We start from the raw sequence: 19,945 nt of genomic DNA, 5'->3' as shown, positions 1-19,945 counted from the left end.
CACATTTCAAGACAAGAGAAAAGGGCTCCAAATATCAAATTAGTGACTCAAATGATTTAACTAAAAAATTTAAGAAAATAAACATAGATAAAATGTTCCTGAAAAGGACTCTAAATTATCAGGAAATAATGCCAAAAATTGGCAAAATGGATTGCATGAAATTAAATTGCTTCTGTATAGCAAGGGAAAAATTGAATAAGGATAAAGCCCAAAGAGCATGAGAAAATCTTTGCTAACTACACTTGTCAGAGGATTTATACCTAGAATATGCAGGATCATAGACTAAAAATCAAGAAACTAAATAACCAAATCAATAAATGAGCTAATGAAATAAGCAGACAGTTCCCCAAAGATAGAGTATAAATGGCCAATAAATACATGAAAAATGTTCACCCTTATGAACCATCCAGGAAAAGTTAATTAAAGCTGCACTGAGACTCCATCTTACCACAGTCAGCATGGCAGTTAGAAAAACAGCATGCTGATGAGGTCGTGGGCAGAAAGGAGCCCAGACACACTGCTGCTGGAAATATGTACCAGCCCAGCTGCCATGGAAATCAGCATAGAAACGTCTCAAGCACCTAGAAATAGATCTACCATGTGAAACACTCCTGAGTCCACAGGGACCCTTACATCAATGGTTCTTGCTGATAGATAAAGAAATATACATGTACTTGCAGTTATGAGCCCATCTGCATGAGTGGTGTGTGTGTGTGTGTGTGTGTGTGTGTGTGTGTGTGTGTGTGTGTGTGTGTGTGAGAGAGAGAGAGAGAGAGAGAGAGAGAGAGATTTCATATGTATAATGGACTTTTAGTCAGCTAAGAAGTACAAAATTATGGTCTTTTCAGATAAATGGATACTAGGCAACATCATATTAAGCAACTTAAGTCAGATTCAGTAAAACAAATGCATTTTCCCTCATTTGTGCAGCCTAGACGATATATAATATACATTAAATCATGTATTATATATAGCACAAGAGCAGAAGAAAACTGTTCCAGGAATGAAGAGCTTACTGAAACGTTATCTCTACGAACCCCAGCACGATGTACAATGGATGTAAATGAGGAAGTACTGGCAAGATGGTTTAGCGAATGAAAATCCCTCCTGCCAAGCCATGACAACCTGAGTTCCACTTTCAGGACTAGCCGCCACCCTTTCCTACACACTCGCACTACACAAAATCAATGAACAAATGAATACGTAAAATATACGCACATATATACACATGTGAAAACAGAAGGATGGCCTTAGTAAGTGAGATAGTCCTCGGAAACTATTTCAGGACAACTTCTCCCCTTTAGGACACAAAACCCGTGATTGTCTATTGCAGTGTAGTTTTCCAACTCATACTGTGGCTACAGCAGTGATAATAACAGCAGCGCCAAAGGCACAACTTACTCATTTAGGATTAGGTCAGGTGCAAAGTACAGCATCTGCCCACTGACATGCTTGTAGGACCTCCACCCCAGGCCAAACACCATCAGACTCATCCAGGAGTACTGAATCAGTGTTATCTGGTCGTCGATATGTAAGTTCCGGAAACCTACAGACATTTTGAAAGAAAACAATGGCAGAAATCGTGTGAACAATGTTAAAAGTTGGTAGGAAGTCAAAATTAGATACTGTTGCCCTTAAAAGTCAGGGAGCGCTGCTCACAAACAGCACAGTCTAAAAAGAGACAGGGGACAGACACTCTGTGATTCGGGAACATCAGTGACTGATTCAGTGCTGGTGGGGATTGCTAACTGAACTAACCATCCACTCTGGATGCAGTAGCACCGATGTACTGGGTCCCTTTTCTGTGCTAGGCACAATGTTAAAACGATGGGAATCAATGCAAGGGTCACACATGGGTGAGAACATGTGACATTAGTCTGTCAGTGTCTTCTCGACATGATATTCTGCCCTCATGAACTCAGGCTTCTGTGGAGCTTGAACTAGACCTGCACAAGATCAAGCCTGTGAGTGAGTTCCTGGTGCCCTCCTGAGGTGGTTTTCTTTCTTTTCTGCTGGAGAGCCCAGGGTTTTCTTTTTTCTTTCTTTTTCTTTCTTTCTTTCTTTCTTTCTTTTTTTTAATCATTAGAATAGTTTGTTTTCCTTCATTTTGACGCTGTTGACACCCACAATCTAATTTATTCTGTGGCAGAAAGACTCCACTCTGGCAAGAAACAGTGTGGCATGCAGAATTTACACTTTCTGTTTTCCACATGATTTAATTACTCTGTCAAATGCATTTCTATGTGGTATGTCATTTTAGAAAACAATGTGACTCTTAGCAGGACATATCTCGAACATAAGTATTACTTGTCACTGAGTATTCAGCTAAATGGATAATTCTTTGACTTAACTCAGAAACAATTGTTGAGGGACAAATGAAATTTTCTCCTTTTTTAAATATGAAGACTCCCCAAAGGGTGCAGAGAGTTCTGTGTTGGTTTGGCTTCAAGGGCTCTGCAGAAAGGCCTAAGTTCCCCTTGTGACTCTGGCAACTAAATGCTACCTTGAACAAGTAAGGCCATAAGGAAAGGATAAAGGTCGCTAACTCAACCAGTTGCCAAATATTCAGAATAACTGTTCATTGTTTGAGGAATATACAAATATTTATTATCCCAACAACAGATCCTGTGACAGACTACTCACTGGATTAATGGCTGTAGAAAAACCACTAACCAATTTGGGAAGAAATCTTAAATTTACAACAAATGAGCCACTTGTGGTAGTGTGCTCTGGCAATCATAGCCTTGAGCAGCTGGAGGCAGGAGGAGCAAGTGTTCAAGTTTGTCCCTTGGCTACACAGTAGGTTCTAGGCCAGCTCTGGCTATGCAAGAACCTATGCCAAAATAACAATATTAAAAGAGAGAGAAATGGAGAAAGAAAAAAATGTGCCCCCAAACAAAATGAGATCAACATTATAAGCTAGAAAGCATTTCCTTTAAGTTACAGAAAACATAAACATATTAAAATGATGAATACTGTGAACGGCAATAAAATCAGAAGACAAATCAGGCGTCACTGGCAGCAAAATGCTTTTCACACAAGCATGAAGAACTAGGTGTTTATTCCGAACACTCACATAAAAAGCCGGGCACGCTCTGTGTTGCACATTCCCAAAGCTAAGGGGAAGCCCAGACAAACGAATGCTTCGAGCTTGCTGCCAGCTAGATAGACCAGTGTGCACCAGTCTAGAAATGCCATCTTCAAATAAGGTAGAGAACAGCTGGGAAGACAGTGTCAACGTCTGACTGCCACACATGCACACATAGACTTCCACATGTCCACATGCATAAATGTATGAATAGATTCATACGAATTACATATATGCATAAAAGTAAACATTCTTAATGAAATGTACATTTGGAATATTTTTAGAATATTTCATGTGTGATATTATTCTGTATCATATAAGCATATGAATTTTATCATATATAAATGACAGACTTGTAGAAAGTGAAATTCAATTAATTACACATTATGTATTAACAGAATGCTCATTATGATATCTGATAATTATCTGATAATTTACTCATTGGTTCACTCTGGAATACTTCTGTTCACTTCTAACCTTTCTAATATATTTTAAAATATCTAAATATTTGACATAACTACAAGATTTTTTGTTTTAAGTTGTTTTATATTAATCTCTCATTAGTTTTAAAATTTTACAGCTGTACATATGATTCTTTTTTTCTTTTCTGATAATCAGATTCTGTTTGTTTATCTTTACTTTATCCTTATTTTTAACCTCTTTTTTTGTCTCACTCTTGCATTCTAGGCTTAGTAACATCTTGAAATAAAGAAGCACTTTTGCTTTCCCGTAGTATAACAGGCAACTTTTACTGAAATATTTCAAAACTTATTCGGTTACTAACACTCATAGCAGAGCCATATTTCCATCTAACAGAATACAATTCAGAAAACAAGCACAGACACAGCGGTGTATCTGTGGAAACAGTCCAATGTTAAATAGACTTGAACATGCTGGTTCAGAAGTCCAAAGTTTCTCCCATTAACTGTGATAGCATTCCATTGCTTTATACAAAGCCAGGAACACAACATGGAGATCAGATTCCTGTGGTGACAATGATCACAGAGATTTAGTGCACTTCAGATGATAATCAACTGGAAAACCTTGTCATTGGGAAGTGATGGATGGCCGCTAATTGTGCTTAACAAGTAGTGCTAAAAATGTATTTTTCTTTAAGTGTCTTGACCTAAAAAGCTGTGGAATGTCCAATTCTCAATTCTTAAAAAAAAAAAAAAATAGAGAATAAGCAAAGGCTTGTGAGACTTTCTCTGACTTCCAAGGTTCTGATAAAAATTTACAAGTTGTATCTCTGTTTTAAAAAAAAAAAGTGTCACATAGTTGAAATAGTGAACCTCAACCAAGGTGGAGCATTAACATCTCAGGGCCTTGAACAGCAAGCTATAAATGTCTATACGTGTGTGCATTTTCAGATCACAGAGAGGCACGGGCGATGCATCACCAACACATTTAATAGCTTACCGTGATCAAGAACGTTAGAGTTTGTCTACTATAACTTAGCTCTTTATTATTAATTACACACATTAGATTTCTACATCCTTTTATTTGCCTTTTTTCAGGCTCTTATTTGTAGCAGAGGCTGTTCTTGAACCTAACACCCTCCTCTGCCTCCATCTCTTCTAAAGTGTTGGGATTCCATCTGGGAAGATGCAGGACAAAATAGATTAGGGTGTGGATGCTGGAGGGTTGTCAGGAGCCAGGCAGGAGAAGACGGGGGTGAACGAGAGAGCCTCCAGGGACAGAAGGCAACAGCGGAAGGGATATAGGTGGGAAATGGAGCAAAGAGTCTTTCAGCAAATGTACCTTAGATTCTGTGGGATGATGGGACAGGAAAGGGAGTGCTGCCAGGTCAGGAGCTGGGTGACATAAGGGCTTTAAGGCCACAGAACTTAGACTTTATTCTGAAACGGAAAAGGGAAAACATGATTGGGTGTAATTGTTTTCGAAAGATGATGGGATTAGAACGGAGGACTGTTTGAGCGCTGCGACCTAAGTAAACAAAGAAAGGCTGATGACAAAACTAAGCTGGATCAGTAGTCACGGAAGTCGTGTCCTAGCGAGGGAGCCATGTATTGATAAGAGCTATTAATACAAGCAACAGCCACTCACACAGAGAATGAGGGAGGAGAGAGCCAAAGATGGCCCAGAAGGGGCTGCCTGACGTGTTGTTCAGGATACAGAAAATTGCTTTTGGCATATGAAAAGAAAGGTCACATTGACTTGGGAGGTCGCCTGAGTGGAGATGTGCTATGAGCATTTGAAATAAATGATTGAAGGGGCTGGACTGACGCTATCATTCAAGTGTCACGGGAGTGGAGTGAGAACATCCGGGCTACAAACATGCTCATCAAAATACACAGCACAACAAGCCAGTGGAATAGAGGACAGAACTCGGGACAGGAAAATGGACAGTGTGGATAGAAGAACAGACATATAATAGCTGAAGATTTGTGGGAGAATCCATGTACCTGGAGGAAAATGGTGATGTCAAAAGATGAATTTCAGCAGGAAGTGCTTACTCTTCCCATAGCCCCACAGGCACCGCCAGAGTGTGCCATGGGCTGAGAACAGACATGCAGCTTGGCAGTTTTAAAAATTCAACACTAGGGATGGGGATTTCAGTGAAATAAAGGTGGGAGATGGGTTTTAAAAGTCTTCATAGAATCTTTGGTCAGGCCCAACTTTACTCCCAGCAAGCCACTTTCCTTCCTCTCTCATCACATTTTTGAAGGCAATAATTTTAATTATTCATTTCATTTGGGAAAAAGAAAAAGAAAAAAGTCCTTTGTCCTACAGCCACTGACTCATGCTTCAGAGCTAGAAAATGAAGGAGATATCGTCCTTGTTTTCAGGTTCTTATTATTTCAAGCAGTCTGGTTAATTGAAACCACAAAGGATGCACTCAAATGGGCAATAGCTAGAACTTCACAGCATGGCCTTGGATAGATACTTCATCAAGTAAGGGAAAAAGGCAAGACAAACTCATGACAAAGAAATGTTTCCCTTGCACTCTGCTGTTTTAATGCTTCTACGGTTTGCTGATAGAGAAGGTGAGCTTGAGGTTTGAGTGAGTGCTTACTTAACTTTTGTCTCACTGTGACTTCAAGCCGCAGGACTTGAGCTGCCTACGATTTTCCTCTGTGCCATTACCTTCCACTGCTGATCCCCAAATAAGTGTATGATCTTTGTTTCTGGATGACTGGGCAGCTCGTTCTCAGCCCCAATCCTCAGAAGGCCAGTACTCACTACAGCAGTATCCAAGAGTTCATCTACACTGATGTATCTTCTCAGTAACTACTGAACTTTCCATTGCTGAGTAGCTTAACTTTTGATGTTATTTAAGCATCCCCACATCGGAAAGATGGAGCATCACTGCTTCCTGGTTTGTTTGTTTGTTTGTTTGTTTGTTTTCCAGTTCATTACTAACCAAATGTCACTCATCATTTTCCTTTCCGATATCTGCAGGCACACTAGTTCTTCTAACCAAAGTGCTTTCTCTTTTATACAATTAATTAAAGTCTCCCTTCTCATTCCTTTAGAAACCAGTGCTGAAAGCATTCACCTTCCTTCTTTCCTTTACTTCTGTGTCTTATGCTATTGTCAGGAGCCTTAGATCTCTCTCTGGGTTGAAGGTTATTGGATAGAGGAAATGTGAACTACTAAGTTTTGAAATGTTGTACATAATGCATTGCTTCAGGCTTTGGCCAGGAATACAGCGCTCAGTGAAGAACAGATAAAATCACACAGGAAACCATTCATAACCAGATGCTAAATGTTGAGTGGAGTGTCTCTATGAGACAGTTTATAAATATGACATCTTGAGGCTGCAACATCTTACATGTTCCCATTAAATTTGAAAAAATATTCTCTGAAATGTTACTGGAGAAAAGTATAATCGTCTGTAATTATGGTACCAGGTCAATAACAATGAAAGTGAAGACAAAGAAAAAAAGAGAAGAGCCCCAAGGCACCCTCAGAGTCATGCCCTGAGCCCTTGTCGATGAGCCCTTGCGCTTGCCTTTGAACGTGAGCTTTCAATCTGACTCTGATGTGCACTTTGCTGTCTCAATATAATGAGCCGATCTGGCAACAGGTTTCCCAACAGCATATGTGCATGGCTAACAGCAGCTACATTTTCACTGTTACTATGTAATTTCACAGTCTGGCTTATTGTTAAGGCTCCTTTAACAAAAGTCCTTTTTACCCGATTAATGATATCATTGCAAATGAGTAACTAAATAAAATGCTTTTGTTCTGTACAAAATCAGTGCCCAGATATGATTGTGAGCTCCCTCTAGTGCCTTCGTGCTGAGAGCCTGCCTCCCATCCCAGCAGCATTACTTAATTGCTGGGGTCTGCCCTCAGCAGATATGTAGTCGGCATTCACTGAGTCACTGGAGAACGGTACCCTAGGTAAAGGCAGCAGTATCTGATAACACTGGATCGTGGTGATGGGTACTCGTGATTTACTAACCCCTGCACTTAGAACCAGGTAGGAGGCCAAATCCCCTACCTGTCGTTGAGGACATTTCTGCAGTTTTAACTAGAGATAGGAGATCCACTCCACACCAGTGTCATCATTCACGCCCAAGAGTCCCAACTGGACACAGAGGAGAAAGCAAACTACACCCTAGCATCCATCTCTTTCTCTTTCAAGACTGTGGGCTCAATGTGACCATCGCCTTATGTTCCTTCCCCCATGTTTCCCCTCTGTGATGGGCTGGACCACCTTCTGAGCCAATGCAATGAGAAAGGCAACCAGAACAGTATTAAATTCATGTCCCTTTCAGCTCTCCTCAGAGAAGAACTAGTTTCGGGTTCCTTGACCCTCTCTGCACCCATTTTGTAGTGTTCCTTTTAAATTTGCTGTTTGAAAATATGGTTTAAAGAGAGCACAGGCCACACAAACTCTTAACCATCTCACTGGTGCCTTATGCTTCATTAATAGAAACAGAGGGCCTCAGAAAGGTGTGGCAGTGCTTTGATTTTTCCACATATGTATCATATTATGCAGCACATAAAAAGCTGCCACCAAACTCAGTCTACATATTTCTTCTCATTGTTTTTTAAAGCTGTGCAAAGGTCAAAATATCTTGACTTTTTATATATAACCATTTTAACTTAAAAACAGCTTTTATCTATAATGAATAAATGTTCTTTTTAATTGCTTTCTTTAAAAATATTTTTAAATTGGTTAAATCTTCTTAAACAATAAAGAGACCTCAGAAATGCAAGCAAAAGTAATAATGGCCCACAGTCATGACAGCCACAGAAATCACTATTTCCATAATAAAAACAGAAAATTAAAACCAAAGCTAAACACCTATTTTAAAAACAGAATTATTCTATTAGAGTTATGATAGGCTTAGTAAAGATCTATCAAATTTGATACCCACTCAGTAGGTTTTAAATATTCAATGCTTTTTTTTTTTTTTTAATGGAAAAAGTTACCTGTCCAAGGCCTGTCAGCTACAATGAAATGTCAACGAATGAAAACCTGGGCACTCTGACTCATCCATAGAATTACTTCATCTCCATTAGAATAGCAAGTTTTATTAACCTTTCTCAATACATATCCTTTTGAAGGTCTAACCAGCAAGAATCTGTTTTCTGTTTCATATAACCTTGGATGCTTAATAACATATCATCTATTATATTTCAAACCTTTCAGGTAGAATAATAGCCAAGAGATGTATTCGGGAAAATTGGGAAGAAATTCTTTTTTAAAAACTTATTAAATTCTCCTAGGACAAAAAGGACATAATGTGGTTAATTCTTGACCATGTGCAAAAAGAAGAACAGTATGAGGATGTCATTGATGTGAGAAGCACGTGATATTTGAAATAATTATTTTGTGTCTAACCATGATGTTAAGGCCACAGAAACAATTGCTAGTCATCGCCTGTCTCTGCCATATGATACTCAACCAAGTGAGAAGTTCATGCTTATAACTCTGCCCAGCACTCGGCTGCTAAGGAGCTGTACTGAGGGACAAATCTTGCTGGTAAGGGAAGTAAAACACTTCCACAAACCACCCACAGGCTCTCGCTATAGCTGGGCCATGCACCCTTCCCTCGGTGTGATGAGACAAAGCAGTGATTGAAGCCCATGCTAACTTCAGGAATTTTGTGTTCGCCGCTGACTTTAGAAATTATAGATTCTCTCAGCACTCGAGTAGGAACAGCCAATTATATCTTTAACTCAAAGCTTCAGTTAGGTTTTAGAATGAACTACACACTGTAAGGAGATGGTGAACGTCTGGCACATTTGTGTTCTAACACATACACTGACACTGTTCTTTACCTGTGTCATGTGGTTAGCTATCAGCCATCCTCAATGTGCTCTCTACTTCTGTATTCCATAGTCTTCAGGAATCTTGGGCATATGCCGGTGCTGTTGGAAATCGATCCCAGGAGCTTATGTGTGCTAACCTAGTGCTCTACCCACTAAACCAAGCACACATGTGAGACTTAGAGCACATTTTGAACTGCTAAAACGTAGGTGCCGTTTACACAGTGGTGGACTTTCTGTGCAGACTATGTTGGTGCCACAAGCACAATGCCCTTTAATGCATGTTACCACATACAAATTACCTGGCAGTGACTTAGACCACTTGACCACCGAAAGCAGTTGCCTCTCGCCTAGTTGATTGAGACTGGTCAGCAAGGAGCTAGAAGTGTCCGGCTTTGTGTTGTCATGCCCTGCATAAATCACATCAGGCTCGATGCTCATGAGCAGGTTGATGAGTGGGGGAACCAGCTGTATTTCTTGGTTTGGTGAAAATGTGATTCTCTGGCCCAGGGTCTGGCTCTCGTTAGGGAGGCCCACCGACTGAGGGAGAGCAACACCATCGAGGGCTCTCATCACTCGGACTTTATTGAACTTCTTAAACTTCCGACCTACAGAGAAAAAAAAAAAGGAAAGAACTTTGTATAATCAAATAGGAACTTATTATCCTAGCAATGCATTTTTTTTCTTAAGCCTTATAATCACTGTGCTGTAGACTTTATCATCACTCTAGAAGTGGTGGCCTGGTGACGCAGACCTGTAGTCTCAGCACTTGAGAGGTGGAAGGAGGTGGATCAAGAGGACTTCAGGCATCCTTCCTGAACTACATGGATTACATAAGACCTCAGAGAACAAGGAGAGGGGGGGCAGAGACAGACAGACAGACAGACAGAGAGAGAGAGACACACAGAGAGAGACAGAGAGAGAGAGACAGATAGACAGACAGACAGACAGACAGAGAGAGAGAGAGACACAGAGAGAGAGACAGACAGACAGAGAGAGAGAGAGACACAGAGAGAGAGAGACAAATAGACAGACAGACAGACAGAGAGACACAGACACACACACACACACACACACACAGAGAGAGAGAGAGACAGAGAGAGACAGAGAGAGAGACAGAGAAACAGAGAGACAGAGAAGAAAAAGAAACAGAGAGACAGAGAGAGTCTACATGTTAGGCATCAGACTTTGATTAAAGAATAATAGTATTCTCTGGGTTAGAGTATGTGTGTAGTCATATAAGGACCAAGCATATGAAGCTCTGAGTGAGAAGATGCATGTGAAGGCAAGTAGAGTTTAGAAGACAAAAAAAATCAGGATTGGTCAACTGTGGAACAGGATTGCCTTCCAAAGCTGGTGATCAAGGCTACATTCGTGCAAACTGAGTTTTATCACAACTGTGAATCTTCTTTTGGATTTTATTCTCTTAAGAATCATTATAATTCATGCGCTTTATACAAACCCCACAACACCTTCCATATACGTGTAGCAGATTTATATGTTTCTTGAAGTCAATCTTCATGCTGCTGCAAGATCTAAGTAACCAAAATTAAGACTGTATTTCTTAAATTAGGGGAAGATATACTTTTTACCGTGTGATCTGTCCTTGCAGAATGTACATGTTTCTAGTCACCTTGTAGAATTCCTATTTGGATGAATGCTTGTTTATTCAGAAGGAAAAGCCGATAGAAAAGCTCTCAAGGAATTTGCATTTGAGGGGAGATAGATGTGTTGCCAGCCATACCACCCTGATCGCATTCATCTTCATCTGCTTTCAGAAATAAGCAGAGTCGGCCCTGGCTAACGGTTGGATGCAAAAGCAAGCAGATTTATGGACACCTGGATGTTTGTGAAGGCTGCTACTTTGCAGACATGTTGAGAGTGAATCAGAGAAGGCATCTGTGACTGAGGACAGGTTGGATTTCAGCCTGAGCCATGTTCGGTCAGGCATAGCTTTTCAGTGTGAAGGGTCTCAGAGAGGCCTGGTGGCTGTAATGGTCCAAGCATGACCACCTGTGGCCAATAGGTTATGAGTGTTCTAAATAGTGGCCACTGCATCCTGACACATCTATACATGGCAGGCTATTGTGCTCCAATCCTTCTAAGTGGACACATTCCACCCTGGAGAAGGCTCATGAATGACACTGAGGAGGTAAAAACTGTATTAAGTCCAGGAGAACTGAAAGGGAAAGATGGAGGACATTCTCTATGATACAGATGCAGTGAGCAGCCACCACAGGTGGCTCTTCCTAGGTGCCTAGAAGAGGAACTTTCCAACCTGTTGAGCTGCCTGAAGCCGTGCAGAGAACTTTATGGTTCCATGTTTCCTGAGTTGTCATGCTAGGGTGGTGGCCTTTGGTGATGCCGCTGCCTCTGGGTTGTCAACGCTTCTAAAAACCCAGTGGTTCACCAAAGTGCGCTTTGGAGGTATCATTCCTCTTGTCTGCTGTCAGTTTCTTCCTGGGGTAAGCAGGCATTTGTTCATGTCTCCCTGGGAAGGTTCCACACAACACACATCCACAAGGCATGGTGTAATGCCCAAAGGTTGAATGTTCCTGGAGCAGAGGAGGCAAGATCCTGGCTTTTGTACTTGATGTGGTATGTGTTTGCTCCTACAGCACTGAGCTGAGGTAAGAGAGCACCCCTGAATTAGGCTTAGGCTTTAGACTGGGAGACCTGAGTGGAAGCTACTGCTGGAGGTGGTGTGGCCACCACCCTGTTTTCCATGGTAGCCCTCTACCCTTAACTTTCTACTACAATTCATTCTACCCTCTTTATCTTTTTCATGAACCCCCTTTTCTGGTTTCATCAGTATTTGATTAAACTGTGAAAACCATAGCAAACATTTTGCACACTAGGCAGATTGCTTCTTAAATATCTTCCACAAATAAGAACACTGACTTCTTGACATGATGGTTACACAAAATAGAACTTGAATCAATATATAAAATACTAATAGTTATGTTTGTGGCTCAATCTCTTCATGAGTCAAAGAGGGATCCAGTGTTAAACTGGGCCACTCAGGTGTCCTGATTAATACATCAAAGCTTTGAATAAACATTAACGTTTACATTTTAGAAACGGGGTTTATGGAAGTCTAGTGATCTGCCAGCTTCATGAGGCTAATATACAGCAGAGCGCATGTGTCAAACATAGGCTATTTTCACTTAGTCTTTTACTTTCTAGTGAAATTCTTAGGGTACCATGTGCTAGGTCCTGATTAAGACTGAGTTCACAGTTTCGAGTAACAAAGAACCGTCTTTATGGATCTCTTATTTTGAAGGTAAAAGAGAGAGTGGGTCCTTAAACAAGGAGGAAATGCATGCTAGTCAGTGGACACACTACAAATAAACAAAAATGGCACAATGCACAGTGAAGTGAGAGAATATGGCAACATTAGTTAACACAGCCTGCATGTTACTTTTCCCTTTTTCTACTGTGTGTGTGTGCAGGTCTGTGTGCATGCAGGTCTGTGTGCATGCAGGTCTGTATGCATGCATATCTGTGTGCATGCTGGTCTGTGTGCATTCAGGTCTGTGTGCATGCAGGTCCATGTGCATTCAGGTATGTGTGTATGCATGTCCATATGCGTGCAGGTCCGTGTGTGTGCAGGTCTATGTGAGCGCAGGTCTGTGTGCGTGCAGGTCCAAGTACAAGCATATAGAGGCCCAAGTTTGACAATGTTGGAATCATCCACAGGTGCTCTTCCACCTAGTTCACCAAAGCAGAGTCTCTCAGTTGAACCCAGAGCTTGCTGATGTGGCAAGTCTCATCAGCCAGCCTGAGGCTGCAAGCACAGCAGGATCGACTACACTTCCCGGAATGTTCACTAGTGCAAGGCATCTGAACTCCAGCCTGTGTGCTATGCAGCAAGCTCTTTAGTTTCTGGGCCATCTCCCCAGCCCCCTTAACTACATTTGATGCTTGATGGGAAAGAAATGAGAGATGAAGGAAAATCGCTTATGTTGCTTTTTCATTTTCCTATTCACATGTGTTCTCCACCACTCACACACGCTGTGGCATTTATTGTCATAGGTGAGCAATGTCTGATTAAAGGAGGCATCTTTACCTTACCTTGATCATTCAATGCATGGCAAATATACAGTGGCACCTACGTTTTAAGAAACTGAAGGGAAACAAATAAAAACAACTACAAATGAGAATAAGGCAAAAATGAGGTGGCAGAGCTAACGAAGGGACCACCATGGACCTAAGAACACAGTATAAAAACTAAATGAGAAGTATTCAGTGTTAGAAATGATGTCAGTGATGTGAAATTTAGATGAGAAGACTTGCCAGAGGCCTCTGTGGAGGGACCAAGACTAGTGTGAACACAAGGATGACGATGGGTACAGAACCAAAGGATGCTGATACTGAGCCAGAGAGAGCGGGGCGGGGGGGGGGGGGCTGTCCTTAAGGCAAGCACTTACAGCATCTACAAAGACTTGAGTTTTCGGATTGAAAGTGCTTATCCTTGCTCAGGAAAAATAATAGGCCAAGGCAGAGCTGAATCTTGACAAAGTCATCTCCTGAACTTCAAGGATTAAAATATATATATATTTGACAAGATACAGCAGCTCACCAACAAAAGACAATAATATATATTCCTGGACATTTGCTCAGTAGTATTAAACACCTGAAAGGCAATGTGTAGATGTAGGAGATAGAGGAAAGGCAACACCGTGCACTTCTTTCCAGTAACATTAGTGGAGATGTGGGAAGTGGTAGAAGGAGCCACACAAACATTTCACCCTTACCTGCTTTTTTGCTCCTCCCCCAGCAACATAGATTCCAGTCTTCGCTCCCCACCCCCCTCCCCGAGCCCCGCCCCAGCGCAGATGAAATTGGCAAATACTTTTTTTAAACTTCAGCATGCTCCTGGAGTTGTGGACTTTATTCTGAGCAGCTCATCGAAGCACTTCTAAAGTCAAAATGTATGACACTGTCCTCTAAGACAAAACACCAAATAGAGTAATCAGAAAAGAAAATCTTCCCACCACATACTAATCAAAACACAATATGTACAGAACAAAGAAAAAATATTAAAAGTGGCAAGGGAAAAAAGCCAAGTAACATATAATGGCAAACCTACCAGAATTACACCCAACTTCTCAGCAGAGAACATAAAAGCCAGAAGGGCCTGGGCAGTGGTCTTTCAAACCCTAAGAGATCACAGATAAAAGACCAGACTATTATACCCAACAAAGATTTCAATAGCTATAGATGGAGAAAACAAGATGTTCCATAACAAAAACAAATTCAAACAGTACCTATCCACAAATCCAACCCTACAGAAGTTACTAGAAGGAAAACTCCAACCCAAAGTGTCTAGCTACAACCAGGATAACACAGGAAATAGATAACTTCACTTTAGCATAACAAAAATGATACAAACAAACAAACACACTACCACAACCAAGATAAAAATCAAAGGACACAACAGTCACTGGTCATTAATCTCTCTCAACATCAATGGTCTCAACTCTACAATAAAAAGACACAGACTAACTGAATGGATGCATAAACAAGACCCAAGATATTGCTGCATTCCAGAAATACATCTCAGCCACAATGATAAACCTTACTTCAGGGTAAAAGGCTGAAAAAAGGTATTCCAAGCAAACAGACATAAGAAGCAAGCTGGCATAGCCATTCTAATATCTAATAAAATAGACTTTCAACCAAAATTAATCAACAGTGATGAAGAGGGACACTTCATACCCATCAAAGGAAAAATTCAACGAAGATGACAACACAATTCTGAACACCTATGCCCCAAATACAGGGGAATCCACATTTGTAAAAGAAACATTAATAAAGCTTCAACCACACATCGGTCCCCATACATTAATAGTGGAAACTTCAGAACCCCACTTTCATTAAAGAATAGGACAATGAAACAGAAGCTAAACAGAGAAATAATGACACTAACTAAAGTCATGAATCAAATGGATATAACAGATACCTATAGAAATTTCACACAAACACAAAAGATTATACCTTCTTCTCAGCACCTCATGGAACCTTCTCCAAACTGACCATATAGTAGGTCACAAAGCAAGCCTCAACACATACAAGATGGTAGAAATCATACCTTGTTTCCTATCAGATCACCATGAACTAAAGGTGGACTTCAACAACAATTGAAATAACAAAAAGCCTACATACACATGGAAACTCATTGACTCTCTACTCATTGACAACTGGGCCAGGGAAGAAATAAAGAAAGAAATTAGGGACTTCCTAAATTTAATGAAAATGAAGGTACAACATACCCAAACTTATCAGATTGAAAGCAATGCTAACAGCAAAGTTCACAACACTCAGTGCCTTCATAAACAGATTGAAAACATCTCATATAGGCAACTTAATGACACATCTGGAAGCCCTAGGAAAAAAAGAAGCAAAAACACCCAAGAGGAGTAAATGGCTGGAAATAATTAAACTCAGGGCTGAAATCAAGAAATTAGAAACAAAGAGAACAATTCAAAGAATCAACAAAACCAAGATATGGTCCTTTGAGAAAATCAACAAGTTAGACAAACCTTTAGCCAAACTATCCTAAAGGCAGAAAGAAACTATCAAAATAAACAAAATCAGAAATGAAAAGGGAGACATAACAACTGACACTGAAGAAATACAAATAATTATTAGGTCTTACTTCAAAAGCCTATGCACCACAAAATTTGAAAATCTAAAGAAAATGTCAATTTTCTTGATGGACTCCACTTGCCAAACTCGAATCAAGATCGGATAAACAATAGTCCTATTTGTACTACAGAAATAGAAACAGTCATCAAAATTCTCAAAAAAAAAAAAAAAAAAAAAAAAAAAAAAAAGCAAAGCCCAGGGCTAGGTGGTTTCAGCACAGAATTCTACCAGACCTAGAACAGCTTATATTGATACTCTTCAAACTACTCCACAAAATAAAAATGAATGTATGGGACATTAGAAAACTCATTCTATGAGGCCACAGTCATCTTGATACCTAAACCTCAAAAAGCCCCAATAAACAAAGAGAATTTCAGACCAATTTCTCTTATGAACAATGATGCAAAAATACTCAGTAAAATACTTGCAAACCGAATCTAAGAACACATGAAAGATATCATTCACCATGACCAAGTAGGCTTCATCCCAGGCATGTAGGGATGGTTCAATATACAGAAATCCATCAATGCAATCCACCATATAAACAAACTGAAAGAAGAAAAATCACCTGATCATCTCCTTAGATGCCAAAAAGGCTTTTGACAAAATCCAACACCCATTCATGTTAAAAGTTTTGGAGAGATCAGGGATACAAGGCACAAACCTAAACACACTAAAGGCTATATACAGCAAGCCAATATCCAACATCAAATTAAATGGAGAGAAATTCAAGGAAATTTCAGTAAAATCAGGGATTAGACAAGGCTGCCCACTCTCTCCTATCTCTTCAATATAATACTTGCAGCTCTAGCTAGAGCAATAGGACAACAAAAGATCAAGGTGATCCACATCGGAAAGGAGGAAGTCAAATTATCCCTATTTGCAGATGATTCGATAGTGTATATAAGTGACTCTCAAAATTCCACCAGAGAACTCCTACAGCTGATAAACACCTTCAGTAAAGTGGATGGATACAAAACGAACTAAAAAATGTCAGTAGCCCTTATGTATACAAATAAAAATGATGCTAAGAAAGAAATTAGGGAAACTACACCCTTCACAATAGCCATAAACAGTATAAAGTATCTAGGTAACTCTAACCAAATAAGTGAAAGGCTTGCATGAAAAAAACTACAAGTCTCTGAAGCAGGAAATTGAAGATGATATCAGAAGATGGAAAGATATCCCTTGTTTAAGGATCAGGAGAATCAACATAACAAAAATGGCCATCTTACCAAAAGGCAATTTACAGATTCATTGCAATCACTATCAAAACGCCTACACAATTTTTAAAAAACCTTGATAGATCAATTCTCAACTTTGATGGAAAAACAAAAACCCAGAGTACCTAAAATAATCCTGTACAATAAAAGAGCCTCCAGAGGAATCTCCATACCTGATCTCAAGCTGTACTATAGAGCAACAGTAAGGTACTGGTATAGAAATAGGCTGGTTGATCAATGGAATCAAATCGAAGACCCAGAAATAAATCCACACACATATGGACACTTTATTTTTCACAAAGAAGCCAAATCCATCCAATGGAAAAAGGACAGCATCTTCAACAAGTGGTACTGGTCTAACTAGATGTCTACATGTAAAAAAAATGCAAGTAGATCCATATTTATCACCATGCACAAAACTCAAGTCCAAGTGGATTAAAGGTCCTAACATAAAAACAGATACACTAAATCTGTTAGAAGAAAAAGTGAGGAAAAGCCTTAGATTCATTGGCATCGGAAACAACTTCCTGAATAGAACACCAACAACCCAGGCTCTAAGGTCAACAATTTATAAATTGGACCTCATGAAACTGAAAAACTTCTGTAAGGCAAAGGACGCTATCAAAGAGACAGTCTATAGACTGGTAAAAGATCTTCACCAACTCTACATCTGACAAAGGACTAATGCCCAAACTATATAAAGAACTCAACAAATTAAACACCACCAAACCCAATTAAGAAGTGAGGTTCAGAGATAAACAGAGAATTCTCAACAGAGGGATATCGAATGGCTGAGAAACACTTAAAGAAATGCTCAGTGTCCTTAGTCATCAGAGAAATGCAAATCAAAATGACTCTGACATTCCATCTTACACCTATCAGAGTGGCTAAGATAAAAAACTCAAATGACAGCACATGTTGGCAAGGATGTGGAGAAAGAAGAACACTCCTTCATTGCTGGCGGGAGTGTAAACTTGTACAACCACGTTGGAAATCAATCTGGTTCTTTCTCAGAAAACTGGGAATAAGGATACCTCAAGATCCAGCTATTCCACTCCTTGACATATACCCAAAAGATGCTCCACCACACAACAAGGACATTTGGTCAACTATGTTATAGTAGCCTTATTTGTAATAGCCAGAATCTGGAAACAACCTAGATGTCCCTCAGTCAAAGAATGGATAAAGAAACTGTGGTACATTTACACTATGGAATACCATTCAACTATTAAAAACAAGGAAACTTTGAAATTTTCAGGCAAATGGAACTAGAAATGATCGTTCTGAGTGAGATAACTCAGACCCAGAAAGACACACAAGGCATATACTCATAAATGGATATTAGCCCAACATGGATGTCCTCTGAGAGTCTTCACTCAGTAGGGGATCAGGACAGCTATTGGACTTCAGGTGAGAGGGGTATGTAAGAATGGGGAGAAAGAAGGACCCAGAGGGTCCCAGAGGTCCACAAGAATACCATCATGGCTGGCTGATCTGGACGCAGGGCGGCCTGTACAAGCTGCTGTACCCACAAAGGACAATACCTGCAGTAAACCCAGAACCTCTGTTCACATCTTGCCAATGGACAGCTCATTCTCCATGGTTGTGGGGAGTGTGAGGACTGCCTACGACATGAACTCTGGTATCCCCTATTTGACCACTTCCTTTTGGTGGGAAGGCCTGGTGGCACTCAGAGGAAGAAGAAGCAGGCTATATGCATGAGACCTGATAGGCTGTGGTCATATGGTGGGGGAGGGGAGGAGGCCCCCTTCTGTCACAGGTCTAGGGGAGGGGAATAGGCTGAAAGAGGGAGGGAGGGGAAACTGGAAGGTACAAGTGAGGGGATAACAATTGGGATGGAATCTGGATAAATTCTTTTTTAAATTGTCTTTCACTGACTTAAATACTTGATTGCTAGCTTTTCAAGAACCTTAATGGACTTATTGTTTAATATCCGAAGTCTCCAATGGACACCAGATAGAATACTGACACCACTGTCAGTGAAAAAATATAAGAAACTATGATGTATTTAGTTTTTAAAGTAAGAAATAAATTGGGTTAACCAGCATGCTAGTGTGGTGCTAAATATATAACTGGTTTTTGGATCTTAGAATTATTGTTTGTAATATAATTAATCAAGAATTAGAAACACAAGAATGCAAAAGCTACTCCCAAAGAAAAAAGAAGAATTTCTGAAGTAAACAAGTATAGCATCTCATATAAAAGAAGCACAGTGTCTGGACAGATAGCTTGCTGTATCTCTAAGTGTAAACCAGGCAGGCATGGTGGAGGCAGAGCCTGGGATCCCTAGGGCAAGATGGCTAGCCTTCAGTTAAGAAGCTCAAGGTTCAATAAGAGATATCAACTGAATAAATTAAATGGAAACTGATTGAGAAAGCTAGCATGTGTCAATTTGTGGCCTCCACAGACACATATGAAAGCATGCATATAAATATGCTTACACACATGATACATACATACACATACTCATATATTTTTAAGGTCCACATTAAGAGAGAAGAAACAAACAAAAACAAAAAACAAAGTATACACCTCATAGAAGAATCATGAACCAGAATACAGGACTGACTGAAGTATACAAAGAGTAACAACTTGGGCAATAGCAAAATGAACAACGAAGGATGACAGTTAGACAATGTATCTAAGCATCCTCTGAACGAGGCCACCAATCAGGACGTGATATAGAAGCATGCTGGTACGGAGTGGTCCTCAC

At 40.1% G+C, this 19,945-nt stretch overlaps 1 protein-coding gene across 1 annotated transcript in view; it reads right to left on the bottom strand.

Moving 5' to 3' along the window:
• The window catches only part of Pgr (progesterone receptor), a 59,843-nt gene that overhangs the window by 10,884 nt on the left and 29,014 nt on the right, over positions 1 to 19,945 (bottom strand). The window contains exons 4-5 of the mRNA XM_051155901.1: positions 9,640 to 9,945; positions 1,402 to 1,546 (exon numbers count right to left, since the gene is read on the bottom strand). Of these exons, the coding sequence (XP_051011858.1) occupies positions 1,402 to 1,546; positions 9,640 to 9,945 (451 nt within the window). The remainder of the gene's footprint in view (positions 1 to 1,401; positions 1,547 to 9,639; positions 9,946 to 19,945) is intronic.

Source organism: Acomys russatus, chromosome 14 (assembly GCF_903995435.1).
Source record: "Acomys russatus chromosome 14, mAcoRus1.1, whole genome shotgun sequence".
Taxonomy (NCBI): Eukaryota; Metazoa; Chordata; class Mammalia; order Rodentia; family Muridae; genus Acomys; species Acomys russatus.
Note: the sequence above shows the minus strand (reverse complement) of the source record. Positions and strands in the feature narration are given on the sequence as shown.